The 23,106-nt window shown below is 35.6% G+C and overlaps 1 protein-coding gene across 1 annotated transcript; it reads right to left on the bottom strand.

Annotated features, from left to right (window-relative positions):
* Nucleotides 1–9,410: 9,410 nt before the first annotated feature.
* LOC113305350 (guanine nucleotide-binding protein subunit beta-like protein) lies at nucleotides 9,411–13,017 on the bottom strand. Its single transcript, XM_026554407.1, has 2 exons — nucleotides 12,082–13,017; nucleotides 9,411–9,804 (listed from the first exon to the last, which is right to left on the bottom strand). Exons 1-2 carry the CDS (start codon nucleotides 12,925–12,927, stop codon nucleotides 9,703–9,705), a joined length of 948 nt encoding a protein of 315 aa, XP_026410192.1. The 5' UTR covers nucleotides 12,928–13,017; the 3' UTR covers nucleotides 9,411–9,702.
* Between the last annotated feature and the right edge of the window lie 10,089 nt (nucleotides 13,018–23,106).

Raw genomic sequence — 23,106 nt, 5'->3', positions numbered from 1 at the left:
AGTTGTGTAAACTAGAGTCGATTCTCCTTTAACCTTAGGTTTCTCTCGAGACCCTGTAGGTTAACGACTTGAAGACTTCATTGGTATTGTGAAGCCATATTCAACTATTTTCTTTGTAGTTGCGTGATCTGATCTTGTTGTTTCTATCGTGATTGAGTACAATCGTAAAATTGGCTTGAGATTTATATCTCTGATAGGCAAGATACAAAAGTAGTCACAAACACCTTTGTCTCATCGTTTGTGATTCCACAATATCTTGTTTCGCTAGTCGATTAAGATTATTGTGAGGTGATTGATATTTCTAGGTTGTTCTTCGGGAATATAAGTCTGGTATATCAATTGGTTCATGTTCACCTTGATTTATCAAAAGATGGAACAAAACTCGTAGGTATTTTTGTGGAGACAGATTTATTTATTCCGATAGACTTTTCTGTGTGAGACAGATTTGTTTATTAAAGTCTTCGACTTTGGGTCGTAACAATTATTAGTTGTGGATGAGATCAACTAAGGTAATCAAGTGCGTAGTATCCTGCTGGGATCAGAGACGTAAGGAGCGCAACTGTACCTTGGATCAGTGTAAGATTGATTGTGGTTCAACTACAGTCCAGGCCGAAGTTAGTTTGTAGTAGGATAGTGTCTGTAGCGGCTTAATACAATGTGTGTTCAATCTGGACTAGGTCCCAGGGTTTTTCTGCGTTTGCGGTTTCCTCGTCAACAAAACTTCTGGTGTTTGTGCTATTTCTTTTCCGCGTTATATTTTGTTATATAATTGATATATCACAGGTTGTGCGTTGAATCGATCAATTGGTAAATCCAACCTTTGGTTGTTGATTGAAATTGATTGATCCTTGAACATTGGTCTTTGATATCGTTCAAGTTATTTCTTTTGTATTCAATCAGGCTCGCAGTTTTCTATTTGCTTGAGTGAGGATTGTAGTTGCAGGAAATCCTACAATACACCCCTCTTGTGATTTTATCGTTGATCAGCCTATTTTTAGGTTTACACTCTTAATTTTATTGATTAATTTCTGAATATTCTTACAAGGAAAATAAAGAAATCAAGAATGATCTCTGCTCTCAACTTTCTCTCTCCTATTTACTTATCTCTCACTCAAAAAGATCTCCCCCTCCTTTACAACTCGAATGACTATTTATAAGGGAAATACATAGTGGATGACAGCTAATCTGTCCTTTATTTTCGGATATGGTTTGCGATATTCTCGCAACCTTACAAATGTTGACTTCGCAAGCTTTCTAATTTTCGCGATACTATCACACCTTTCTCATGATCCTTGCCGATGTCGTTTCTGAAATTGTTCTGCGACGCTTTTGTGCAATACCATTGTTAACTTCGCTGAGACATAAATGTTGCGAGATTCTGATCCTACAAGGATTGAATCGAGAAATTGAGATATAACTCTTTTATTTACTTTTTATTAAGATTGAGTATGACTGTCTAGTTGATTCTCTTAAAAGTATATTGGAGTTAGTCCATACAGATTGTTAAGCGACATATTGGGTGAGGTTGTTAGACCCCACTTTTTCAAATCTTTCTAAAATAAGATAATTCCAAATTTGTTTAACAACTTTCACTTGTACATTACAATCTCAAAGATTTTTAGTCACTCAACTTCGTAGTTAAATTTTGTATGAACATCTGGGATTAAAAAAGTGAAATTGAGCTGATGTTTCTTTCATTACCTGAAAATGCTTTATAACTTTTTACAAGTGTTGGTTCTTGGTCATGAATAGGAAGGCATATATGTAGATATAACTCATGTTTTAGATGGTTGTGTTGAGATTCCTCATCTGGGAGTTGTCAGGGCTCTCAATGTTCATGCGAGTGGTGCAATTGCTTTATGGGAGTATACTACAACAACAATCTCAAAAGTCCTCCATCTCTTCCTCCTGATCCATATCAAGAATTTATGTACCTAACATAGGTGTTTCAATGTCGCGAGATTAAAGAAGAGGTAAAGTTTTCTTTGTTTATAGTAGCCCCTAATGTTTAACGGCAATAAAATCCATATGTAACAGCTGCAATCATAATTTATGTCATCATCTGAATAAATTCATAATGCCATGTAGAAAACCTATATGCAAATTTTATGAGAATATTTTTGAAAATTGGACTTGTATTTATTCATAAAACTGTAATCATGAGCATAAGACTTATATTATAACCATCTTACATAATATTCACAAAAACGACAAATAAAATGATCGTGAGCTCATGAGTATTGATTGGTAAAGCAATCACCTTTCAATATAATAGATAATACTAAAGAATATATGTATGTTCTTAAGTTTCCGTTGTGATCTCTATCACATCATTTTCATTGTTATTCATGCATTATAATGAAACATTCCGATATAAGTAAGTATGACTTGAATTGTTTTTTGAAATATGTCAGGTTGGAGTTGGTGGAGGGAGGTTGGAACTTAAGATTATAGTGTTGAATCTATACCAAGTCTTCAAGGAAGGTACACTGTTGTTGTTAGAAGCCGAAATGCAGACATCAGAAGAACCAATTCACAATATCGAAACAACATGGTAAGTTGGTTCTCCCAGATTTGCCGATTTTTTTTTTGTAGTTCTGTTTACTAGTCCTGAAAGTACTATTTTATCTGAAACAATTCTACAGATTTGGAAGAGTGGGTACATTTGGAAAGAAATCACTCAAGTTTTATTAGTTCAGCAGTTGATGGCAATGGCATCCTCGGTATGCTCATTATTAACAAAGAAAGTATAATTATCTTTTTCCTCTAATTATGGTTAAGAGACAAATTTGGCAGAAAACACTCTTTATAATCTTCTTATTCCTGTAATCATGCTCATGTTACTTACTGGATATATCAACAGTATTAGCCAAAACTTACAAAAATTTGTATCACACTATATACCATATTTTGGTTCTGCCTCTTATCAAAACATGTATGGTTGATAATTTGATGATATATCATTTAGTATAATGCATTTCTTCATCTTACATATCTAATAACTATGGTTTGTACTTCTGTTGCAGGGTTTTCGTATAACGCAAATGGGTTGAACTGACCATGCATTGATATCAGGTGCTTCATTTAGGTTACAGATAGGAGTTTCTTCTTGAAATGTAGGTTGTCTCTTAATGCAGAAAATTGTATCTTATACACTCACTATGCTTCTGAAACTAAGTTAAAGTCTTTGTGAAATCTAGAGAAAACTAAGTTAGAGTCATTTTGAAACTAAATGATAAGTTGTTTCCTTCTCTTTTTTCATGTATCATTAAACATATCATTATCAATATAAGTGGTGCACAATGTGATTGCTTTGATTGCTTGATTGATTGAATTCAGGGTCATTGGGTGTTTGCAGGATAAAATAGAATGGGGGGTGGGGGGATTTTGACCAGGTCAATAAAGACCGACCTTTCTTTATCTGTTGCAAAAATTTAGCAACAGTTGGCTTCTGTTGCTAAATTTATACCGGAAAATAGAAATCAGTCCTCGTTGACTAAGTCAAGAATGTTAGCAACTATAGTTAAAGTTCCACAACACCTGAATTCCGTTGCTAATTTTTTACCATATCAATTTTTGCCGGTCTTCATGATTTAGTCGAGGCTTTGCAACCTATAGTAAAAATTTCGCAACTGCTTACTAGTTGTTGCTACTCAAAAGGGTCGCAACAGCTCGGAGCTGTTGTGAAAACAGTTGCGACCAAAAATTTGCAACAACTACATTTCCGTTACGAAAATTTGTTACACCATGTTTCACAATAGCTGACTGCAGTTGCGAATGTTCATTTTTGGTGACAGAGTATCTGTCCTTGTCGCTGACGATAGAGACTCTGTCTGTCAACCCTTTTCACAAAGTGGGCCAGCAAGTTTGCGAGGCCACTTGACTTGGAAAATTGAAAAATTTGCTATTTCCCATAGGAACAGACCTTATAATAATACTAGTAAAGATAGATGTTTTAAATGGGAGGGAGAATCCACTCACAATGTTATCCTCACATTATCTCACACTTTGGATTCCTTTTTTTTTTTATAAATCTAAACTTTAACGGATTTGAAACTAATATTCTGAGAATACGTTCCTCTTACAAAGCGCTATGTTATGAGCAACTTTCGAGACGTATACGTTACCATTTACTACTTTGAAAATTAGTCACTGAAAGTTCGTAGAAATTAAGATTAGTAGATAGCGAGGTTTAGTATTTCGGAACACACTCATTTTTGATAGGTGTATATATCTTTGTAAGAGGAAAACATCCCAAGAATGATAACTTCAAATCCGCCGTCATTGTCATTTGGTTTTCTTTAAGAAACAATAATGTTCAAAATGTGAGATAGTGAGAAAGTAATAATGCTATTAATGTGAAAGAAGTAATGCTACGTTGACGCCCAAAAAAATCGGATAAAATCCCGTGAGGGGATCGGGCAAACGAGGGGAATGCTTTTCTACATTTGGATATGAAAAGGCTAAAGTGGGTCCCAGGTGATGTGAGTCCCGAGATTTCTCACGGGATTAATACCCGTTAAACCTAGCATTATTGGTGTGGAAGTAACAGTGTTAATGAATTCTCCTTCTGGAATATTATCTTTTAAGTGTCCCCGGAATCTAAGCTCAATACATCATAAGCCATCAATTTTGAAGTATCGACTCCCGCATAGATTGGAAATTGCTCATAGATCTCAAATGTCCCTCCTACAAATGTAAAAAAAGAAAAACAGGAAAAAAGAAGAAGAAGAATTTCATTCGATAGTTCCATGTCTTCAATGGTATTGTTCTTTATAACTTGTGTTTGACCACCATGGCTACCGAGGTCGATAAAAATCACCATCCTAGAAAGGTAACCCAGATTTTTTTAATTTTTTGAGACCCATTTATCACTGGGTATTTGATATAGTAATTATGTTGCCGAGAGTTTTCCTTTCTTTTTACAGTATTTTCATTCCCCGAGAGCAAGAACATTAACATGATTTCTGTTGCCTTAAACCATGATTTTGGATAAGCTGATCTTTATCAATATACAAGGTCACTGTTAATTAGGAAGTATTAAAGAACACAATAGACAGCACATGCTGCATCAGGAGGTGTTGGGTGTAACTTTTTCCTTGGGGGCCTTGTCCATCTAAATAATTATAATGTTTTGCAAATTTTCAGAGTTTGAAGACATCCGGTTGTTTCATGGGTTATAAACAAATGTACGCCAGTTTTTATATCCGATAGACAAATGTATCCCTGTTTTTTACACTTTTATAAATATAGGCCTGTTTTATTTTTTCCATCCAAATCTGTTAATTTAGTCAATTTATCGTATAGTCGGTCAAATTTTCGTTGACTGAGATGAGAAATTGAAAACACAGATTACTACTTTACCCTTTAGATGAAGTCACTTATTAAGCTCGAGGCACATCGTTCGTTCCTATTATTCTCTGTTCTTCTCTCAGGTTCTGAACAACCTATTCTTCTCTCAGCAAAATCGATAGAAATCTTAGGGGTTTGTTTCAATTGATTGCGTTTGCGTTTGCGTTGTTTATTTGGTAATTTTTTGGTGAGGATTTGGCAGTGGGCGAGATGGTGCTTGGCGGCATAATGATTTGGTTGCTGTTGTGTTATTGATGGGGTTCTCGCTTGAAGTTGCTGGTGGCGACGGTGCTGATTTGTTCTTGCCGTGCTCGAATTTTTTTTTGACGGGTACTGCTATTGAAATATGTAGATTGCGATTTTCAATTGGGATAAGAAAATTGAGAGTTAAATTAAAAGCTTGTAGGACGAGGGTTGAGACTTATTTTCCTTGGGGCATAGTAATATGCTATGAGAATTGAAGCTTGAAAATTGAAGGGTTATCTCTAGCATGTGTAAATTGTAGCTTAAATTTGGTTAGTTTCAGTTTTGAGAATCGCCAAGGTCTTTATAACAACTGATTTTGGGGTTTATATAGGCTATGGAGGTTTGAGGCCAACACCAGCAAAAATGCATAACAAGTGTTTGAGAGAAGTCCCAAAAGAAACAAAGGTAAACTTCTTCTTGCTTTCTTTACTCATTTCAGTAATGATAGGGGTTTCATTATAGCTCTTTCCATGAATTGATGAATTGGGTATTTAGTAAAAACCTAGAATTTATGATTCATCATCTTAGATTATAAAATAGTATCACAAGTCTAATTTGGTTAAGTACTCTAGGATTTATCCCATCACAAAGACAGCATGTCAGAGCTCTTTTCATACTAGATACTGCGTTAATTTGATTCTCTGTAGTGATATGTGGAAGATGATTCCAATATATAGATGCAAGACGGTATAATTTACCTGCTCATATTGATAGTCTCAATTAGATATCTTATATGTGATAATTAAGTTTGTCACAACTCTTCTACTTTTAAATAAGGCTCAAAGGAAATCATCCCGTTGTTTTCATTATCACACCGAGCTTATTCATGGTTATATGGTATAATATTGTTCTGTTTTGCTATATATAAGCTCATGTTGTGACATTGATTGATCTGATACAGTGGAACCATGAATCTCGGTCGTGATGAACAGTTTTGTTGTAGCTTTTCTTGTGATATTTTTCTTTGCTTTTGAATATCTTGATGCGTGAATTTAATTTGGATCACAAAGTTTTAAAATAAGTCTTGCATTTCTTAATGTCATGTTTCACTTTGATGATAACAGATATTTGCTACATCATCTCTGGACCACATTGGCGTTCATCGAGAGCTTGTGTCATGGCTTATTATTTATTAAGTAATTAACTGGTACATTAGATTTCAGAACACGTGTCAGTGTCACCATCTCCACTAAGCCTTTAACCATCTTAGACGGTAACATGATCGATCAGTTAGGCAATGGAATGAAAGCTAATTAATTATAGAAAGTTTTTACACTATTGACAAAGAAGTCATTTTATTTGGCCAAGCATATTCTCATGCCTGGAGTTATCATCTATAGCATGGATGAGTGACTTAGGAAACTTACAGGCACCAAGGCTGAGTGGTTCACATTGATGTGCAACTATTCTCACATCCTTCGCGTCCAGTGTATGCATTGATGATGCTGAATTTTCCACAACTCAGTTGCAATGTCAGTAGTTTATCGTTTAATGGCCGTTTCTTATGACTAGTTTCACTATAGTGTATTATGGGTCAGTATAGAGTACGCTTGATGATTATGTTCCTGCGGTTGTAGATGCCAATTACTGCGATGGAAAAATTAGTGGTGAAGTTCGCAGCACACGAGTTACAGATTCTATTTCAGGGATTCAATTGTTGAGCCAACCACAAGCTTTGAGGGATTCATTGTTGAGCCAACTACCTTCGGCGAAAGAATCCATAGGATGTTGAAGTTGGGTGTGAGCATCGACGAAGATAATACTGACACAAGAGCTGACCTAGAGATGCCCGAACTTGTTGAACATGATGCTAAGGGCAGCAAGATGGAGGAGGTCGACGAATCCCTTAAGCTTTGAGTTTTTGATACCGACGCTCTCGACACTCTCTTTAATATTAGCTTTATTTTTACTTTCTTTTTAATTTTCTTCCTTTCCTCTTTAGTTTCTGACTTGGAATTTTTTTTCTCCCTTTTCTAGCCTTAGAATTTTAGTATTTTCTTTTATTAAAAAAATAGCAGGGTCAATTTTAGAATGCCACGTGTCAAAGAGATAGTGCCTTGTACACGGACTGGAACTGAGTTAACTAGTAGCTGAAATCGGCAATTCAATACACTAAACATCTTGTTTTTTTTAAAAGGACTAAACAGTCTTTCTAAGGCCACTGAGCTGTCCACGTGGAGGATAACTTTCCATCTTTGAAAAAACGGTCAAAACAGGGGTACATTAGCAAAAATCAAAAAAAAACGGGGTACATTTGAAATGGCATAAAAGATAGGGGTATATCCGTATTTCACCTTTTAATTAACACTAAAAAAATCTGATTACGTTAATTAATTGAGTTTAGATTAAAATTTTGAAATTATGAGATTAAACCTTTTATCTGTCTTATGAGGTCGATTTCGATCAAAAAAATTGGTTTTGAAAATTTGAAAGGTTGGCAAGGTCGACGTTTGAATAAGGTGTCGAATAAATTTCACCGGCATGGTCTACATTTGAATAAGGTGTCGACTAAGTATAGGCGGCAAGGTCCGCGGATGAAAAAGACGCCGACCATTTGTAGGCCGGAAGGGTCTTTGAATGAAGGATATGCCGACTATCTTGGGCTAGCAATTTTACGGTCGGCATGTAAATATTTCCCTTTTGCGACCCAAACAAGAACAATTTAAAAAAAAAATCAAAAGTCGACAGGGTCGACAAATATAACCTTGACGGCGACACAAAAGTCGGAAGGATTGATATCTACACTACATGCCGGCTAAACCATAGTCGGCAGGATCTTATTCCAATAACCTGCCGGCTTATGACAACATGAACACAGGATTTTCAACATCAATAAACAACATGAACACAGGATTTTCAACATCAATAATCGACAGGCTCTATAATCAAAACAATATCGGCAGGGTGGTATTCAAATACCATTCCGACTTTCAAAATTTAAGGCATCAGGAGACGCAAACTATTTTCAAAACATCCGGCAGCGTAAAAAATTATAACACACCAACTATAAAAAATAAAAAAAAAAAAAAAAAAAACTACCACCGGCAAGCTCTTAGATTGAATAACTTGCCGACCCTGTAAGTAGCAGTTACAGATATTAACCGTCGGCAAGATCTTCAACCTAAGAGCTTGCCGACTAAACCTAACTATAAAATGTCGGCAAGGTCGTGGAACAAACACCTTGCCAGCTAAATAACTGCAAATTCAGAATTTTGATTTTTCTAACCTAATTTGACATGCAAATATGAAACTGAAGTACTAGAGTGAGTTTAAGTAGACCCTTACTTTCTCAATCGCGTCATTTTTCCTTTTTCAGCGGCTTTGATTTCTTCTTCTTCAACCGCTTTTCTCTTCTCTTTCTTTTGAACTAACAAAGCAATTCCAGGGTTATATTACCGCTTTTCTCTTCTCTTTCTTTTGAACTAACAAAGCAATTCCAGGGTTATATTTGTTGGGTTTTCTATTTGTGTTTTTCGTACGACTAGGTTTCGGCCGTGGTGGCTCCATGTTTGAAGATTAATCGACATTTTCGAATCGACGATTACGACGAATTAATCGACGAGTTGGTGGTGTGATGGAGAACCGGTATGGTTGTGGAGGAGAAGAAGGAAGAAATGAAAAGAATAAAACTGATTTAGGGTAATCAAAATTATAAAGGGTAAGGGTAGTATTGTAACTTCACCCATATTTGGCCTCCCCTTAGCAAGGACACTATGTCCATATAAATCTGGGTATACCCCAATTAAACTGGGTATACCCCAATCTCGCCAGGATGTTATACCCCCAAGAATGAGAACTTGAACCAGCCATAGTGGAACTAAAACAGCTTAGTAATATATAACTGATACTATTATGGAAGCAAATGACCAACATACAGCCACTTGATTACCGTGTCCTAAAGAGTAGGTGCTTGTCTAGGAAAAAGATTAACACAAAGAAACAAACAACAAAATTATAGTAAAATGCATAAGTATCATATCTCTAACGGCTCATGGTTCATAAATAGAACAAATAAATGATTCAAAATTCTAGGCTCCTACTGTCTTCCATAGAGATCAATATCCATCAAAAAGATTTACTACAGGGGGTTTATAAGAAGCTCTCTTAAAAACGGCCAACTCCCCAAACTCTAATGGCGCCATCAGTGTACCCAGTGAAAAGAGTACTTCCATCTGAACTCCAGTTCAAGCTTGAGCAGTAAAATGTCTGGAAAATAAAATAAAATGAACAGTTCAACGATGTGAGTATAAGTACACGCTGAGAAAAAGAGCAGCAGGTTTGGAAACAAAACACTAAATCACACAGAAATCAAGTATGCATGCAAAATAAATATTGACATAATCTTAATGCAGTGTATGTATAATGCCGAAAATGCTTCTTATCACCCATTCCTTTCCCCCAATGTGTCGTAGAAGTAGTGATCTATGGCATTCAGAAAGGGACACACTGCTCCAAAAGGGTTCCCCATTTCCCAGATCTGGGGTTTATATGGGGGACACGTGTTGGGGGAAGGGGACAAGAGTGGAGGATATGTAGCACAGTCGTTATAAAGCAAGGTAAGTTGTTCCACCAGCAGCAATCATAAGACGTCGAAAGCAGGCTCAACTAGGATGCAAAGCAGGTACAGCATAATACTCTACAGGTAACAAGGACTTCTCACTTTCAAGTTATTAGTTAATGGCATGAAAGCATATGCAACAAGTTCATACATAATGGAACAAACTATAACTAAGCAATAAGGAAGGTATTAGGTAGACAAGTAAATATGTATATATACAGGACTACCACGTATGGGATTCATCTAACCATGTCCTGAGACTTCATACCAGTGTCAGGCACCAGAAACTAAACCTTTTCCGATATTAATAACTAAGAGTTCATATATACATAAAATATAAATTTTAGTGTGAGAAGATCATGCCAAGAAGTCATTTAAACGATAAAAAAGGTACGTAATCCACATGCATAGCATTACCAGAAAGAGAGTGTGCGCGAATGTGGTGTGGGAGCAAGTGAGAAAACAATATTGTATGCTTCAAAAAAAAAATTGTGGAAACATATTGCTGTTCCTGGCTCATATAGTCATTTGGTACTGACTGCAACATAAAAGAGTAAACAAAAACTCCCCTGATCTTTCAAACGTTTACATCTACAAAGAAATTATTATTTTAAAACAACGGACACTTTCCACCTAGCCCTTGTTTACAAATCATGGGAATACTGAGGGAATTATTGCACCCAGTTTGGCTAGTGATACACAGCGTACCAATTATTAAGACGTACAGTAGACTTGTCCATTAAGATGTAGACTGAATGTGGAAAAAAATATTGCGACCAGTTTTTGTGGAGATGTTCTAATAATTGTATAGACTGTCCTCACAGAAAATCCATTGATTCTGTGATGGCTCGGTTTTAGGACTAAACAATAAACAAGCCACAAGATGGAGCTGCAAATTTCAGAATTAATTGAATACCAAGCAAAGATAGCCTACATGAGAAGTAGAATACCTTCACAAAAAGCCAGACCTTAATTCGACTCGCAGTGAGCTAAGCAACTCGTTGAGCAGATTCTACTTATTATTTTCACAATTGTGTATGCAGTAAACAGAATAAGAGTCACGAGACAACACTATCTGGGAATTAAACTATCCACCTAAGCCACAGGTAAATTGTTGATCAGTTCCAACTTACACAAAATTCTTGGCTGCCTGAATTTTAACCTTCCATGTGCTAGTGGGACCAACCCCACCAGCACATGGCATTCATGCCCAAAAGGGTTTTGAGCTGCTTCTAGCTTGGGCTGTCCAAAATCACTTTCACTTAAAACTCCCACAGAAAGGTAATTTATGAAAGAGAGATGAGAATTAATTAGTGATCCCAGATATAAAATGAACACCAACTAAAATATATATCTCAGAAAATATATACCAACATAAAATTGTTGGAATGAATGAAGTGTGGACAAAGAAATTCATCTTCATTATCCAACAGTAGGGAGATAGCAAACTCAAACTTAGGAGTTCAAACAATTACATAAAGAATGTAAATTGTTCAGGTTTCACTAACTACAATTGAGGACATAAATTTGATTAAAGGTAAATTAAGTTGCAAAGATTACTGAATCTAAATAAAATCTTCAAGAAAAAGTAACAAATCACCAAGCCGGGAAAATCATGGAACATTGAAAGTGCATACGCAAATGTACACTCACAAAGGCATTTCCGAAACAATTAACGAACATTCATTTCAGTCCTGCAAATAGAACTAAACTATTGGCACACCTCTATTGAACAATATCATAATGTCAGTATATTTCAATTTCACAACTACAATGCCATTGGCTAGTGACCTACCATGTGTCTAACCTAACCAAAATTATATTCAAACAGCAAACAACATATCATCGGAGCATCGCACAATCAGCAGAACATCAAAACATGTAATCACTGAAACATAAAATAAAATCAGATATAGCAATGTTACCTTGTTCTTTCCTGCATCGGGTTCAAGCTTCAACTCCTGAACGACACTCTTACTCTCAAGATCCCAAATCTTAACACCTTCCTCGGTAGCAGCACAGAGCCAATATCTATTTGGACTAAAACACAAAGCATGGATAATACCACCAGCATCAAGTGAATACAATTTCTTACCCTCAGCCAAATCCCACAACAAGGTAACACCATCTTTACCACCACTTGCACATAATGAACCATCAGGTGAAACAGCAACAGTGTTCACATACCCACCGTGTCCAGCTAAAGTATTCCTCAACTTACAGTTAGTCAAATTCCAAACCTTGACGGTCTTATCCCATGAAGCAGAAACAATAGTTGGTTGAAATGTATTAGGACTAAACCTAACACAACTAACCCAGTTAGTATGTGAATCACCATCCTGAATCGTATACTTACATTCACCCAAAGTATTCCAGAGCTTAATAGAACGATCCCTTGAAGCAGAAACGATCTGACGGTTATCAATAGAGAAAGCAACTGATAACACATCTTTAGTATGACCGACGAATCTACGTGTAGTAACACCAGTGTTGAGATCCCAGAGACGAAGTTCACCATCCCATGAGCCAGATAATGCAAACTGACCATCTGATGATAAAACAACATCTTGAACAAAATGACCATGACCAGTAAGACGACGTTTAGGAACACCATAGTTTTCTCCTCCTTGTTTGTTAAGACTCCAAACAAGGATTGATTTGTCACGAGATGATGAAACAATCATGTCGGAGTTGTCGATTGGACAAGCAATGGCTGTAACCATGTCATCGTGACCTTTCAATGTTCCACGAAGGAATAGCTGTTCTGCCATTGTTGGAGAAACTAAGGGAAGCTGGTTGTTCTCTAGGGTTTCTAATAGAGGCTGAAGAAATGTGGCGCACAACCCTAATTTTGCCTTTGGCTGTAGTTTTTATATAGGACTTGTTTGACTCTTTTACCCCAAATTTGATTGACAAACACTTGGCTTTGGCTTACCATTTTTAGCCTGACATTTTTAGGGGCGACCCAAAAGGAATTAGGGGCGATTTTTTTATTCCCAACATAATCGGAAGCTATAATGTATCCGATTGTAAATACCTAATCGGAAGGTTATTAATTAGATTACACTACCGATTAAGTTCGTTTTTGTGCCAAACTCGTATCTGGCTTCTATAACAATCGGGAGTAACAAGATCCTCAAGAGACTACCGATTGTTAAAGTATAGAAATTAGAAATCTTTAGATTTTTGCAATGGTGAAATTTGGGGCTCATATATAATCGGACGAATTAAAACCTGTCTAAGCTAACGATTTAGGGCTTCCCATAATCGGAAAGCTACGAGTAACAATAACTCCCGATTATGGTAGATTTCAAATTCATTAAATGAAGGATTTTAGAAGAAAACTTATTTTGGGGCAACCTATAATCGGAAGTTTATGTAATCCATAAACCTTCCGATTATGACTACATCCAAAACACGAACCACTTTGGGGGTTTCAACTCCTCTTCTCATCTTCTCCTATTTCCTTCCGATTATAACAGGTTTCAAAATTCAATACATGAAGGATTTTAGAAAAAACTCATTTTGGGGCAACTTATAATCGGTAGGTTTTGTAATATATTTAATTCCCGATTAACGCTGCATCCAAAACACGAACCAAGTGGTTATGACTGGCTGTGTACACTCAAAACATATGGAATATGGCAAGGGTTCGATCTGTGTCTCCTTATAATCGGTAGGTTGTTAAGTTGTATTCCCTTCCGATTATAGCAGGTTTCAAAATTCAATACATGAAGGATTTTAGAAAAAAAACTCATTTTGGGGCAGCTTATAATTGGTAGGTTTTGTAATATATTTAACTCCCGATTAACGCTGCATCCAAAACACGAACCAAGTGGTTATGGCTGATTGTGTACACTCAAAACCTATGGAATATGGCAAGGGTTCGATCTGTGGATCCTTATAATCGGTAGGTTGTTAAGTTGTATTCCCTTCCGATTATAGCATGTTTCAAAATTCAATACATGAAGGATTTTAGGAAAAAACTCATTTTGGGGCAACTTATAATCGATAGTCATATAAGTTGCATAACCTACCGATTATAAAAGGGATTATTAGCCGAAGTATCTACACTATAATCGGTAAGTACAGTTTCAATTTAACCTACTGATTCACCTCTAACCTACCGATTGGTGTAGGCTCCCGATTATATAAGGGCATATTGGTCATTTCGAACAATTAGAGATAAGGGGTAGCTTAGAATTACGTTTGGGTGACCTTTTTTGTCTTTTAGTGTCTCCCCTAATTCCTTTTGGGTCGCCCCTAAAAATGCCAGGATTTTTAGGTGTCAACAAAAACACCAAGTCTACGGATTTTACCCAACCAATGCGCACTTTAGTGGGTGGATACCTGATCCATCTCTTGAAGGGTTGGATGTGGGTGTATTTTTGAGACCTGAATTATTACGGGTTGGATGTGGATGGAACATCGCCCATTCATTGGACACCCAACCCGAATAACAATGTTGATTATACATAAATATGAAGGTTATTGTAGAAAATTAGTATATAATGTATATAGTTTTCTATTGAGATGTATTGAAGGTCCTCAAACATATTTAAAAAGTATTAAATTTTGGATTGATAAGAGGCGTTTATGTTGATAAACATTATAATTTTGGTTTTTGGAAAGGCATTATGTTACTCTTGTTATCATGCAACTACTCATATTCGGTATTTTAAGTTTTAAAACTAAGTAAAATTATTCTTGTCAAATACTTACTTGCTTTCATTACTGTTTTTCAAATCCGTAGATCCATTTGCATCCAATTCACTCATTTGTTTATCCATGGGTGTCAAATCCAATAGGTAATGGATTTGATGTGGGTGAAAATCTCAAATTCGTCATTTAGATGGATTGGACGTGGATACTCACCCACCCGTTGCTCACCATTGACCATTTTATTTCAAGAATTAATCCCTTTTAGTTGGGTTGTGTGTGACAATTTTTTGTTTTTTTAATGGAAATACGAATATACTACTTAATACGGGTGAGAAAAACATCCAAATCAATGGATTTTATCCAATTCAATCCGCATTTTGGAAGGTGGACACCCAATCCGTCTCTCGGCTGATTGGACACCGATGGGTTGTTAAAACTCGCAGTTTTCACGAATTAGACGCGGATGGAACATCACCCTTTCGTTGGACATCCAACCCTAAAAACAATGTTGGTATTATATATATATATATATATATATATATATATATATATATGAAAGTTATTATCGGAAATTTGTATGTAATAGTTTCATGTCGTTGAGGCCTTAGTTTCATTTCTTCGGAGTTCCTACCTATTAAGTTTTAGTTCTTTTTGTACATATACCTAATAGGTTTTCATCCTGCAGATGTATTGGAAGTCCTCAAAGGTATTCCAGAAATAACAATTTGAGAGTGATTATAGGCATATTTTGATTTTGCTTGTTCAAAAGATGTTTGTTACTCTTGTTATATTGTAGTTACTTAAGTTTCAGTAATATAAGTTTTAAAACCAGATTATATGATTTTTTATTCTTTTTTAAAAAAAGTAAGCTAAGTTTTTTTGTTTTTTTTTTTAAATATGCAAATCCATTTGCACTCAGTCTGCTCATCCATTCACTCGTAGGTGTTAAATCCGACGGGTAATGGATTGGACGTGAGTGAAAATCTTAAATTTACTACTTAGGTGGATGGGATGCCCGTGATACCAAATCTGCATCAATTCTTCCGTTGCTCACCCTACTACTAAAGAGAAAGAATCGAATGATGGTCATTTTTATACAATCTTGTTTTCTGACACCAATTTCGTTTTAAAAATAAAATAAAATGATAATGAATTTGAAGCGAATTTTTTGTTGATATGTTATTCTGACAAAACTTTACACATATACTAAGAGTGAGCGAAAATTCGTAATATATATCCAATGTTTTAAGAACTGGGCCAGCCAATTGCCCGAAAAAGGGTTACCCAGTCACGTTTCTAGGTTGGTTCGACATTGACCTATTAACTTTTTCAAAAACCACTTTAGTATGTGCAGATCGGTTAAACTGTCCAATGGACTAGTAATTCGTACGAACCAGTCAAGTATACAACTGGCTTGATCCAGAAAAATTAAATATTGGTATTAATAGAAAAAATAAGGGAACAAAAAGACAAAGAACAACTTGTCTTGATATTCTAACATATAATGTGAATGCAATGAATCTTCTCTATTCGAGCATTAAAATCTTCATAAAAAGAGACATGCACGAAAACATCATATGTTTTTTGTTTCTCTTCATCTAGTGTTTCTGAATTTCGCTCTAAATGTCTTCTTTTCTCAAGCACTACGAAACCCTTTTTTCCCTCGCCTTAATCGAAGAGACTAGAACAAAAGATAAAAAATGAAGAAAAAGTTGGAATATTATTTAAAATTTATAGAATAAAAACATATAAAATCCATGATTAAATACCTTAAAGGTTGCAGTCTTATAGATCGAGTAAACCATTATTACATTTTATATTAAAAAATCTTCGATTCTTATAAAGGTGTGGTTATTTTTGATAGATTATAGTGCGGGTTAATCTTGTAATTGCGGAAGCATAGAGAATTGAGCAATAACTAAGTTAGGGAGAGAAGTGTGGTGGGTGAGAACTGAGTAGGCAATGTCTGCTGAAAGTTAAAAGGTTGGTGCTTTAGGTGTAAAAATAATAAAGTGAGAATATGGGTACTTATATGAGTTTGAGATATCAAAATCGTTTGGAACTCACCAGGAAATGGTCGTTCGAACGCATATTCAGTCACAAGGAGAGGAGATATAGTTATCTATAAGAGGGAAGTAGATGAACAGTGGGAGATCACGGTGGTGATGTAGTTGATGTCTTCAAACTGTGGAGATCAAGTTCTTAAACTTTGCTGTAAAACTGATACATGAGAGTTTTATGATCTTATTGAGGATCCACAAATCATCTCGAAATATATCAAAGTAATTTTCAAAGTGGTTGTCATAATTGTCTTTTATGCACCGATAAATTGAAAAAAGTCAATATGGTTATAATCGGATCAAGGTGTACCACATCGATGATGAGTCGAAATTCTTACTCGGTGTAGGTATCAATATTTTTTATGCTCTTTATGGAGTTCTCCTTGCCTATCTGACTCCTAAGCATGAAACGAGAACAAGACCCATTGAAATTTCTACATAATAAGCTAAGAAGGATATGCGCTAGATAATCTATTTAATTATAAAGTTGATATTTAAACTTAGGTCACGATTTCTGGGTAGGACTCTCAAGACATGATAATCATATAGATCACAGGTACATCGTTGTTCACCATTAGTTAAGAGATAATAGATCAACGACGAAGTACTTATAATAGACAAACCGACGTGAATAATGATTTATATACCTTAAGTATGACTCATGTTTAGCTAACTTGATTTGTGTTCAAAGATTCTTAAAAGTACAAGTTAAAGAAAGTTATATATTCCTTTTAATAGTAAATCAAATCTTGTTAATTCAAGTTTATATCTTAGTAAAGATGATCGCGATACTTGATCTTCATGATTATATTGTGTATTGTTTGATTACCATGATATAGTTCTAAATTACCATTTATTTTGGTACTTGATTAGAAACATGATCTCAAGAAAAATTTTTGATGATTGATTCTTAGCTCTATATCCTTGTGATATTGCTAAAATCTAAGAAAAATCATTTTCTTTATAAGAAAGGTCGTTTTTGTTGTTATATTTGAGAATGACATAAATGGGGGAGAGTTCAATTTGAACTTTTGCTTAAACGCTATATCTCTGGAGGAAGTGCGATTGTGGAATTATTAGGTGACTACAACATCTTTAAATAACCTCACCTAGATGAAGTACTAAGTTGCAAAACTTAGTGGTATAAAAAAAATTGGTATGACTCTTTATTCTTGATAACTTCTTAACACGTAGTTTATTACGATTCTTATTTGGAACTTTTGTCGATTTATGACAAGAAGGGAGAGGATTATTTGGTAGAAGTCTACCAAGGCATATGGATTTATTGAGCAATGTCTAAGGACATGGGCGAAGGTGAACTTCAAATCTAGCAAAAAAAGACAAGTAAATACTAAGCGGAAGAACATATCACCATAGTATTACTTTAAAGTCTTGGTATAATAGATTTTGAAGTAGATAAAAATACTATGTACTGGAATAACAACCATTGAGTAGATTAATTATTCGTTTTAAATGCTCTAACTTGAGTATTCTCATAAGTTGTTATAAGCTGCGAATCTTTAACTAGAAGATGTTGAACGAACACATGTTGAACCATAGAAGAACTTGAAGAACGAAGAATTCAAGAGTGTTGAAGATTCAATAAGTCAAGATGCATTATGGAGTAGGAGCTGAAAGGTTTATTTATCTTTTAATCCATATGTAATTCATAGTTTTGTCACTAAATTAAGAAAGGGGGAAATTTTAGAGCATCGCTCTGTCAAACTCACAAGTTTTGGTATGTCAAGCTTGTTGTCAATTTTAGTTGATCAAAACTACGTCTTGATTTATAGTCTACTAAAGTCAGTCTCGGGCTAGGAATAAAGCATGTCATTTTAATATCAGAATTCGCCAATCGACCTTGAAGATTGAATACTGAAGAACAACGGTATGTGAAGACTGACTATCCTATTTATTCATATTATCTACCACTATATATACTGAGACAAGTCGACTTTAGGGTTTCAGAGTATTTCACTATATATAGTCGAGCGGAGCTTAAAAGTGTGTATGTTATTAGGCGCAGGTATAGTAACCGTTTGAAGTGGGGCAGATGTTATACATCTGTATGATGGTGAGGCGAATATTAAATCTCTGTATGATGGTGCGGCGGATATTATACATGCGCCTCAATTAGGGTCAAGTATAAAGTGGGGCGGGGTATAATGTTCGCTTGATGACAAGCGAAGATTTAAACTACGTTTGAACCAGGCGAACGTATTATATGTGTCGACCAAATTTTGCTCTTACACCGTAGCGTGGCAGAACGGAGTAAACCAAATATTTTTAGTTTTTTTGGTTTTTTCCCTTTGGTTATACTCGCACCACTGGAGTTGCTCTAATCATTTTGTTTTAGGTTTTTGTAGTTAAAAATGTAAAATCTTATTTTATTAGTTAGGATCAGAGATTAAATTATATAAAAAAATGATAGCATTGATAATTATCGAATTGATTTACTAGAAATTATTCAGATTTCCATGTTCCCTTGAAATATACAGTTTTGTGGAATTTGGAGGTTTGGCGGGTAACCCGCGGTTTAGGGCGGGCCAACCCGTTTATGAGCGGTACCTAGAAACACGAATCCTAATCTAGCCCGTTTAGTTAGCGGGTCACAACACTTCGGATTTAAACAGACCGGGTTAGGGTCCGCCCACGAGTTTCAACCCTAATTGCCAAGTCTAGTGTAACAATTCATGTTACTTGATAGACACATTTTTGTGTCTAAGTTGTCCTCAATTTTCTGTATTGTTAGTGCTCATTTTTGTACTTATTATGGTGTTTTATGTGTGTGTAGGTATTTTTGGGGAATAAATATATTTGAAAAAATCGGCTCGAAAAGTTGTCTAAAGCACCCGGAGAACACGTGTTATTCGGACTCTCACTTTTGGATAAGGGGCACCTAAGTTGGAAACTTGTTATTCGCACCCCAGGTTTCGGATAAGGGGCACCCATCTTCAACATTTGAAATTCTGAAAATTAGCGGGAAAATGGAAGTCAAAACTGGCAGATTAGGGTTGCGATTTTGAAGGAGTTTTAGGGAGACTAAAAAGCTGAAATTGATTGGGTACGTTCCTTTGGGCTCGACAGGGATGATAGAGGTGTTAGATTCGATCCAGTTTGGCTGGATATTCCGCGAGAAGAAAACAGGGTAACACGTTCACCGGAGGAGTATTTCACGGGATCGCATGAATATAAGCGTATTCTACACATGTCTGATGACTCGAGAAACATGAAGGAGTGTGAAATAGATAAATAAAGAAGGTTGGACAGCTGCAGATGCATCGACGAAGCAAGAAAGGAAAGGAAATATCCGGAGATAATTTTCTTTACTGCCGAGTGATGACAGGATTTTTAAAAGTGATTGAGCGTGATTTTGGTCGCTGTTGGGTATATAAAGGGTCTACGGGAGTCAGGAAGAGGTTAGGGAGTGTTGTGGTAGAAGTTAGAACATCACATAACCAAGAAAAATCAGTTGCAGTGGAGAATAACTTGCTGAAGAACATAAGACCCCTGAAGAATGTCATTGGTGCTACAGTGTCAGTGACTGTTCATTTTTATCGTTCTTTGTAACAGCTGGTTCGTAACTAATATAAGTGTTACAAACCCGGTTTTTATTATTTTTCTCCCATTTTCATCATTTGTGAACCATTTTTGAGCAATGAAATCAAATTTTGAGTGTGTTTCCATTATGATGAGAGGCTAAGTACCCGATGACTGAGCCAACAGAGGAAACTATTCATTCATGCTTGATTGGTAATTTATTTAATTATCAATTTTATTTAATTCACTAGGATCAACATAAAGATAAAATTGGTTTTCTTAATTAGTTGTGAATCAATTCGGTGTGTTATGCTTAGAATCAATTCTTTGATAATTCATACTTAGGGATTACAATTTAATATTTGGACACCTTATAGATTATTAGTGAATTAATGAGAAAAAAAAGCTTAATAATAATTTCAGAAATATCATTATAAACCAATCAACTAGAAGGAATAGTGGAATCCGGAGCCTTGGTCTATTTTAATATCTTGAAATCAAATTTTGAATTAAGTTTTGTTTGTTTTAAGTTTCATTAAGTCTAAAATCTATTACTTTCACAAGTCTTGAACGAACTATTACTACAACAACTTTGAATCCGTATCAATTTTTGGCGTCACCGACGCGGACTTGTCTTTAGGCTAGAATTTTTAGATTTATTTTTTAGGTTTTTATTTATTTTTTAGTTTTTTTTATTTGTTCTATTTCACGTTTTTGGGTATTTATCTTTTTATTACAGATTCTTGGATTTCGGAGCGAAGAAAAAAGAGTTGCCAAAGCTTTTGGTGACCACTTAAAGATTTGGAGTCAAAAGACAAAGCGAAAAGAACGAAGAAAAAAAATCAAAAAAAAAAAGAAAAAGAGGGAATTTTATTGGATTTTGCTTTTATCTTTTAGATTTTTTTTCTATCCTTTAGAAATTGTATTAGGATATTCTCTATTTTTGTAATTTTCTTTTTATTTTGGACTTTACTTTTTGGACTTTACTTTTTGGACTTTGGACTTGGACATTTGGACATTCTTTTATTTTTAAACCCTACGGAAGGGTAGTATATTAAATATTAAACTGTTTGTAGAGAAGGACGACAATTACGATATTGTCTCCGCCCCTCGGGTTCGTACATGACATAGGAGTTGTGGCTCGAGTCGACTACAACGGTTCTTCGCCCTTCTGGTGCGGGAGGTAAGTTTATCTGAACACCCGTGAATTCCCTGTCAGCGGGTTTACTGTCTTCCTTCGTGTGCTTATATGTTGAGGAATTGAAAACGGTTTAATGTTCTAGTAAAAGGCAAGGACTGGCCATACAAGATAAGGGTTCGGATTTCATCACCGTTCTCTTCTTGCCCGCTTTAGGAAAACGATACCAAACGCGAACTAAAGCCTAAAATACTGACTAGAACGAGATCAATAGGGTAACGAGCTTATAGGAAAGTCATTCAAAAGGATCGGATTGGGTATCTTGTTAGCCTAGCTCAAAGTTCAGTAAGATTACTGAAAGTCGATTAGAGCCGCCTTGTAACCCAGGGAAGCGTTTCCAAAGAGGCTGGGGTATCAAAGATCCTCTGAGCTTCTCCCGCTTCTCTTCGACTTACATTATTCGGATCGTCCTACGAGGTTTGCTAAAATTGTACCTAGTTTCCTCTTGGAAGAGTATAAGCTGGTCTAGAAACAATCTAAGTGGAGCCATCATGTTTTTTGTTTGCTAAAAATCAGTAGGTTTGTTGTGGTGGAGTCAGCCTTGTTTGTGTTTGCATAGAACTTCCCTTCTTTTTAGGATTTTTCTTTTTAATTTTGTTTTTCTAGTGTATGCCCGAGGTTATTAGAGAGCGGGCTTGGAAAAGAGACACTCTAGGTCAATTGATTAGTGAAAACCTAGTAGTTCTTCTTGTGAAGGCGGGGAGCTTGAAGGCTCTTCTTTTGAGAGCCCTGTCTTTGGAAATTTTAGCTTTGAAAACTTGACACTTAGTGAAGAAAGTACTCCTAGTCCTTTGGTAGTACCATAAATGGCAACTTTGAAAGCTTTGTTAATCCCAACTAGGACCTCTTGTCCGTCATGTATCGAGTTAGCTGAAACTGAGACAAATTATGAACCGAACCTGGGACCCTGCAGATGGTCCCAATATTTTTAGGGAAAGAAAGTGAAAACCCATATTTTCATGTTAGGGAATTTGAGGAAGTTTGTAGTACTCTGAAAATTAAAAACCTAGATGATGATGTGTTGAAACTTAGGTTATTCCCATTTTCCCTAAGAGATAACCAAATCGTGGCTATATAGTTTGCCTTCTGAGTCAATTGAAACCTATGACCAACTTACATCTGCCTTTTTACAGAAGTTTTTCCCTAGGCACAAAACATCATCTATTAGGACACAAATTTGTACTTTTGCTCAACAAGAGGGAGAATATTTATATAGGTATTTGGAAAGGTTCAATGACTTAATAGCTCAATGTACTCATCATGGTTTAGAAAAGGTTAGGCTAGTTCAAATCATCTATTAGGGTTTAGATTATTCGACAAAAACCATGGTTGAGTCCTTATGCACAGGTGGGTTTGAGAATAAAACTGTTGATGAGGCGATGACATTTTTGAATGAAATCGCCGATAAGACCCAACAATGGGAAAATAGTAAGGAACCCCAAAAAACAATTCTTCTAAATAGAGGAAATGTCAATAGGGTAGAAGGATCT

Source organism: Papaver somniferum, chromosome 1 (assembly GCF_003573695.1).
Source record: "Papaver somniferum cultivar HN1 chromosome 1, ASM357369v1, whole genome shotgun sequence".
Lineage (NCBI taxonomy): Eukaryota > Viridiplantae > Streptophyta > Magnoliopsida > Ranunculales > Papaveraceae > Papaver > Papaver somniferum.
The sequence above is the reverse complement of the archived record's forward strand: the minus strand, read 5'-3'. Positions and strand labels throughout refer to the sequence as shown.